Source organism: Oratosquilla oratoria, chromosome 36 (assembly GCF_046742065.1).
Source record: "Oratosquilla oratoria isolate Oo_2021 chromosome 36, ASM4674206v1, whole genome shotgun sequence".
NCBI classification, from domain to species: domain Eukaryota; kingdom Metazoa; phylum Arthropoda; class Malacostraca; order Stomatopoda; family Squillidae; genus Oratosquilla; species Oratosquilla oratoria.
Window position 1 is genome coordinate 34,900,287 of NC_134812.1, and position 7,500 is coordinate 34,907,786.

Here is a 7,500-nt window from a genome sequence, read left to right on the forward strand (position 1 = left end):
AAACAACTGTTTTAAAACATCATATCAAATTAAAACCAGGAACACAGCCTATTTACATACCCGCCTACAGAGTTCCTCACTCTAAATTAGCAATAGTAGATAAACTGATCACTGAAATGTTATCACAGGATATTATTGAACATAGTAAAAATGAGTGGAATTTCCCTTTGATTTTGGTACCAAAGTCAGATGGTACTATGCGCCCAGTTATTGATTATAGGGAATTGAATAAGCACACCATTCGTGACAGGTTACCATTACCCATTATCGGTGACATTTTGAGAAGTTTGGGAACTGAGAATAAATATTTTAGTACTATAGATATCAAATCAGCTTTTTGGCAAATAGAGTTGCATGAAGACTCGAGAGAGTTCACAGCATTTTCTACTTCAACAGGACAGTATGAGTTCAAGAGAATGCCATTTGGGTTATGTAATAGTCCATTAACTTACATGAGATTAATGAATACTATTCCAGATGGATTGTTAGGAAACACTGCCAGTGTAAGATGACATTTTAATAGTTTCTCAGACTGCGGTGGAGCACTTTAAGAAATTAGATTTGATATTTTCAAGACTAGTAGAAGTAGGATTAAAAGTAAAACTTGAAAAATGTAAGTTCTTGCAAGACAGTGTTATTTATTTAAGACATAAGATAGACAGACATAGACTTAGTACAGTGAATTCAAAGGTTGACGCTGTCAAGAATTTTCCGGTTCCGACCTATGTAGACAAGGTTAGGAGCATTTTGGGATTGACAGGATATTATAGAGGATTTATTCAACGATATGCTGACATTGCTAATCCATTAAGTTCTTTGTTGAAGAAGAATTCAAAGTTCATATGGGGACCTGCACAGCAGCAAGCTTTTGACAAGTTGAAAGATAAACTCATGAGATCCCCCATTCTAATAATTCCTGATTATGAAAAGGAATTCATTCTTTATACTGATGCATCTGAGATAGGATTAGGAGGCATACTGATGCAAGAGAGAAATGGAACTTTGAAACCGATTGCTTACACATCAAGACTTTGTAATAGTGCGGAAAGAAACTATTCTACAACAGAAAGAGAAACTTAAGCAGTCAATTAATTTTTTAGACAGTTTTAGGGATATGATATTAGGATATCCAATCAGAGTTTGGACTGATCATACAGCTATTCAGAACTTATTTAAGCACAAGAATCTAAGGGGCCAACTTGCTGGGTGGTTTGCAATACTTCAGTGCTATGAAGTTCAATTTGAATATATTCCGGGTAGAAAGAATGTGGCTGCAGATGCACTTTCTAGAAACATTAGTCAACCAATGACTGGGTTGATTAATTTCGTTTGCAGTATAGAAGAATTAGTAACTTTAGATGAGGAAATGCTAATAAGAGAACAGAGGGATGATAAGACATGTGATTTATTAATCAAGTATTTGATGAACCCAAGAGGAAATCCTCCAAAGCTACCAAAGGGGTATAAGATAGAGGAATTTCAATTGATTAATGGACTTTTGTATAGAAAAACAGTTGTAAATGGGAAAGATATTCCTAGAGGTCCTGTAAATCAGTTGGTAATTCCCCAAACTCTTGTAAATGAGATATTGAATTTGCTTCATGACAGTGATTGTAGCTCACATCCAGGAAAGGATAAAACTTATAGACAAGCACAACTTAAATACTTTTGGCCAGGTATGAAGAAATCTATATATGATTATATAGAAAATTGTTTGAAATGTGTTAAGGCGAAAGGAAATACACCAAAACCTGCTCCTATACTTACCTATCCCATTCGACAAAAACCTTGGGAAAGAATTCACCTGGACACATTAGAGTTACCTATGTCTGAGAATGGATATAAATATGTATTTGTTGCAATTGATTATTTTTCAAGAATTTGTATTTTACAACCCATTCCAAATAAGAGAGCTGAAACTATTGCTTCAGTAATCTATGATCAGATAATCTGTAATTTCACTACACCTAAGACTCTAATTTCAGATAATGGAACTGAATTTAATAACAAAATCTTGGAAAAATGATGTAGTTTATTTAAGATCAAGAAAATCAATATCTTAGTAAATCATTCACAAAGTAATGGGGTAGAAGAAAGGTTAAATAAAAAAATTATGACATGTCTTAGAAGTATGATAAGTCCTCATAGTATAACTTGGGACACTTGGATTCCTTGTGTTAAGTGTACCTTGAATAATCAAATCAATGTAGCAACAGGTGATACACCTCATTTTATAATTTTTGGGGAAGACAAAACTCTTCCCTATGAAATTTTGACTGCAGACCAGAAACGCTCTGAGAGGAGACGACGGGGGATATATATATATATATATATATATATATATATATATATATATATATATATATACAAATAAATATATATAATTTATATATATATATATATATATATATATAATATATGTGTGTGTGTGTGTGTGTGTGTGTTTGTGTTTGTGTGTGTGTGTGTGTGTGTGTGTGTGTGTGTGTGTGTGTGCGTGTGTGTGTTGATGTCGTACCTCGCCTTGGTGGCGGGTAAAAACCACAAAGACGCCAAGAATGATGGTGCTGAAAAAATTCGGTTCTTCGGAGGACGCCCTGGTCATTTCGGAGGGAGACCCCCTGTCGGAGGACCTCCTTTGTCTCACCAAGACCATCCCGTGTTCGGTGGTATTGGTCACGGGATCGGCGGCGGAGTTGTTCCTCCTGTCGTCCCCAACAACAGTGGCTGCCGCTACTGGTGCAAGACTCCTGAAGGAGCGGCCTACTGCTGCGAGAACGTCAACCAACCCGCCGACCCCATCGCCACCCAAATCGTCAAGCCCGGACAGTGCCCACCCGTCAGGCCCGTGTGCCCTCGAGTCTTCGGGCCTCCCATCACCTGCTCGAATGACGGGGCGTGCAGTAGATGGGTAAAATATTTAGAAAAAACAACAACGTGTTAAATCCAAGGGAATTTGGATTCAGACAAGGACGATTATGTGTCACCAATTTGATATGTTTCTATTCAAGGCTAATAGATATAATACAAGAAAGAGATGGATGGGCTGATTGTGCATTTCTAGACCTAAAAAAAGCTTTTGACAAAGTACCACATAAGAAGTTGCTTAAGAAATTAGAAACTGAAGGAGGAATACAGGGCAAACTGCTTAATTGGATGGAAGACTTTTTGCAAGAAAGAAAAATGAGAATAGTGATAAGAGACAAACACTCAAAATGGGATGAAGTAATAAGCGGTGTCCCGCAGGGAACAGTTCTGGCCCCAATAATGTTTGCTATATATATTAATGATATGGATGAAGGAATTGAAAGCTATATGAGCTTCTTTGCAGATGATGCAAAACTACTGAAAAGAATGAAAACTGAAGAAGATTGTGAATCACTACAGAGAGATCTAAATAAAGTACAGGAATGGAGTAGGAAGTGGGAGATGGAGTTCAATACAAAAAAGTGTAGTATAATGGAATTTGGAAAAAGCAAAAACAGAATAACAGGATCATATAAATTGGGAGAAGAAGGAATAAAAAAAAGAGAAAATGAGAAGGACCTGGGAGTCATTGTTATGAATAATATGTCACCTGAGAAACATGCAAATAAGATTTTTGGAGAAATTTATAATTTGATAAGAACAATCAAAGTTGCATTTACATACCTGGATGAAGAAATGGTGAAGCAAATTCTAATCACCCTGATAAGACCAAGATTGGAATATGCAGCAACGATATGGTCACCAAGTACAAAAAAATGTATAAAAAAACTTGAAAGAATACAAAGAGCAATTACAAAACTGGCACCAACACTCTCAAAACTATCATATGAAGAGAGACTAGAAAAACTTGAACTACAGACACTAGAGCAACAGAAGAATATAGTGAAAGGCAAACAAAAAATAATAATAAAAGAATAAAAAATAGAATAAATTGGGAGGGACTTGATAGATGTAGGTATTCCAAAGAAAACTCACAATAATAGAATTCAAATTATTTTCACACTTAATAGAAACCTGAAGAGATATAATGGCTTGATGCTATAAAGATATAAATTTGACCTAGAAAAAAGGTGACTAATTTTGGCAATTATATAGTCAAGAAGCAGAGTAAGATTCTCTAAGAGAAGATGAAATGTAGGGCAGCCCGATGTTGCAAGAATCATTTAGAAAGTAAACAATGCTGTAACATCTGCCTAATGGCTATTTTGGTTGTTTATTTCCTGTTTGTATAGTTGTTTCTGTTTTTTTTCATTCATCTTTATTATAGACCACGAAATAATTGTCACTTGTAATCTTATTCAATAAAGCGTAATATACAAACTGTAGGATTCGTTGTTAGTATAAGGAAAAGTAGAGAAAATATTCACTGTTTCTTCAAAATAAATAAATGTATTTGATTTGCAAGAGCATCAAGTATGTCAAATGAAAATAGGGATGGGATATGGTAATGGTACAATAGGATAGGGTGTGACTATGGGTAGTAAAGAAAATTCCTCGTGAAAATGAGCAAAATGGACATGAAGTTCTTATCGTCCATATCCGAGGGGCGCCTTGCACACGTGCTCGCCAAGACACCTGTCGAAGCAGCACTTGTCTACGCCACTGCACGCCCCGTCATTCGAGCAGGTGATGGGAGGCCCGAAGACGCGAGGGCACACGGGCCTGACGGGTGGGCACTGTCCGGGCTTGACGATTTGGGTGGCGATGGGGTCGGCGGGTTGGTTGACGTTCTCGCAGCAGTAGGCCGCTCCTTCAGGAGTCTTGCACCAGTAGCGGCAGCCACTGCTGCTGGGGACGACAGGAGGAACAACTCCACCGCCGATCCCGTGACCAACACCACCGAACACGGGATGGTCTTGGTGACCCAAAGGAGGTCCTCCGACAGGGGGTCTCCCTCCGAAATGACCTGGAGGTCCTCCGAAGAATCGAGTTTTTTCAGCACCACTATTCTTGGGCTCTTTGTGGTCTTTACCCGCCACCAAGGCGAGGTACGACATCAACAAGGCACACAGGACTTTCATTCTGCGGGTAAGAGAGAGAAACAAAATTAGTCCAAGTTATTTTCAGAAGGTAGCGTCGTGCTGAAAGAGGGCAGAAGCTCGTATTATTAGCAAAAAGAAATTCAGTATGCGCGTACTCACTTGATGGGATGTGCTAGAGTCAGAAGACCAAGTATGTCCGTCCCCGTTCTCGTTAGATTATATATCTGGCTACCAACCTCTCTTCTCCTTCCTCCCTCCCCTCCTCCATCATCTTCTTCCAGTTTTTGCTCGCGTCCGAGAACTTGGGGTTCCCCGGATCTTGCTCGAGTTCAGAGGGAATCTTTGATTGACGTCATCATCTTTGAGTTCTCCAACATTGTGGTTTTCACTGCGAAAATTGAACCAAGATTGCAGTCTGCATACTTTTAGTGTACTTGTTAAAAGTCCACACACCAACGCATACGGACAAGGACATGTATGCACGAATGCTCATATGCACATATATACAAATACATGTACACAAACTCACACACATATGTATTGATCACCTCTACCATTCACAGGGATCACTTATTTCGTGGTGGACGGTGCTCTTTCCTGCGTAGGCTGCCTGGTAGCCTAGCCACCGACAGCGCATCTCAGTTCCACACCAGGAGTTTTCAGTTTGACTCCCGGTTGGTATCAAGGTGAACAAGGAGAAGAAGAAAAAGAAGAACAAGAATAAGAAGAAGAAAGAGAAGAAGAGGAAGAAGAAGAAAAAGAAGAAGAACAGGAAGATGAAAAGGAAGATGAAAAAGGAAAAGAAGAAGAAGAGGAAGAATAGGAAGAAAAAAAGGAAAAGAAGAAGAAGAAGAAGAAGAAGAAGAAGAAGAAGAAGAAGAAGAAGAAGAAGAAGAAGAAGAAGAAGAAGAAGAAGAAGAAGAAGAAGAAGAAGAAGAAGAAGAAGAAGAAGAAGAAGAAGAAGAAGAAGAAGAAGAAGAAGAAGAAGAAGAAGAAGAAGAAGAAGAAGAAGAAGAAGAAGAAGAAGAAGAAGAAGAAGAAGAAGAAGAAGAAGAAGAAGAAGAAGAAGAAGAAGAAGAAGAAGAAGAAGAAGAAGAAGAAGAAAAGAAGAAGAAGAAGAAGAAGAAGAAGAAGAAGAAGAAGAAGAAGAAGAAGAAGAAGAAGAAGAAGAAGAAGAAGAAGAAGAAGAAGAAGAAGAAGAAGAAGAAGAAGAAGAAGAAGAAGAAGAAGAAGAAGAAGAAGAAGAAGAAGAAGAAGAAGAAGAAGAAGAAGAAGAAGAAGAAGAAGAAGAAGAAGAAGAAGAAGAAGAAGAAGAAGAAGAAGAAGAAGAAGAAGAAGAAGAAGAAGAAGAAGAAGAAGAAGAAGAAGAAGAAGAAGAAGAAGAAGAAGAAGAATAATAAGAAGAAGAAGAAGAAGAAGAAGAAGAAGAAGAAGAAGAAGAAGAAGAAGAAGAAGAAGAAGAAGAAGAAGAAGAAGAAGAAGAAGAAGAAGAAGAAGAAGAAGAAGAAGAAGAAGAAGAAGAAGAAGAAAAGAAGAAGAAGAAGAAGAAGAAGAAGAAGAAGAAGAAGAAGAAGAAGAAGAAGAAGAAGAAGAAAGAAGAAGAAGAAGAAGAAGAAGAAGAAGAAGAAGAAGAAGAAGAAGAAGAAGAAGAAGAAGAAGAAGAAGAAGAAGAAGAAGAAGAAGAAGAAGAAGAAAGAAGAAGAAGAAGAAGAAGAAGAAGAAGAAGAAGAAGAAGAAGAAGAAGAAGAAGAAGAAGAAGAAGAAGAAGAAGAAGAAGAAGTAGAAGAGGAAGAAGAAGAAGAAGAAGATGAAGAAGAAGAAGAAGAAGAAGAAGAAGAAGAAGAAGAAGAAGAAGAAGAAGAAGAAGAAGAAGAAGAAGAAGAAGAAGAAGAAGAAGAAGAAGAAGAAGAAGAAGAAGAAGAAGAAGAAGAAGAAGAAGAAGAAGAAGAAGAAGAAGAAGAAGAAGAAGAAGAAGAAGAAGAAGAAGAAGAAGAAGAAGAAGAAATAACTCTTTCATTCCTCCATGGTTATGGATGGTGACAATGGTGTGGAAGATGCGTCACCATTGCATTCGAGGCCCAACACTGGAACGCAGCCCATTCAAGCACCGGGAGCCAACTCATCTTAAGCCAGCGCCCGATATCAAGGTGAAGAATAAGAGTAACTACGGAATCCTTTATTGTTACGGAGAGAGACGATGTTAGTAAATACTTGACATATAACCCAGCCACGAGGAACGAGTTGGTCATCCCCACCAAGAAGGAAATAATAAAAAAAAAAAATATGCGACTGGTGACGGCGCACTGGCGAAGGAAGTCACGCACACACACGCAAGAAAGAAATTTCAGAGATCCAGAGATTTCGCAACCAGTGAAGGGTAAAACCCTCTTGGAGATGGATATTTTCAATCATATAAATAACCACCAATGGTGGCGTAATCGTTAGCGTGTTGGTCTCACATTCGCTCAGCTGTGGGTTCGAATCCCACACATCTCTCCGAAATGCAGCAGTGACTGTTACCTTCCTCAACAGT

The 7,500-nt window shown here is 38.1% G+C and overlaps 1 protein-coding gene across 1 annotated transcript; it reads right to left on the reverse strand.

Annotated features, from left to right (window-relative positions):
- Positions 1 to 4,342: 4,342 nt before the first annotated feature.
- LOC143019220 (uncharacterized) lies at positions 4,343 to 5,210 on the reverse strand. The gene is made up of 2 exons (XM_076174914.1): positions 5,127 to 5,210; positions 4,343 to 5,007 (listed from the first exon to the last, which is right to left on the reverse strand). Exon 2 carries the CDS (start codon positions 5,004 to 5,006, stop codon positions 4,512 to 4,514), a length of 495 nt encoding a protein of 164 aa, XP_076031029.1. The 5' UTR covers position 5,007; positions 5,127 to 5,210; the 3' UTR covers positions 4,343 to 4,511.
- Positions 5,211 to 7,500: the final 2,290 nt, after the last annotated feature.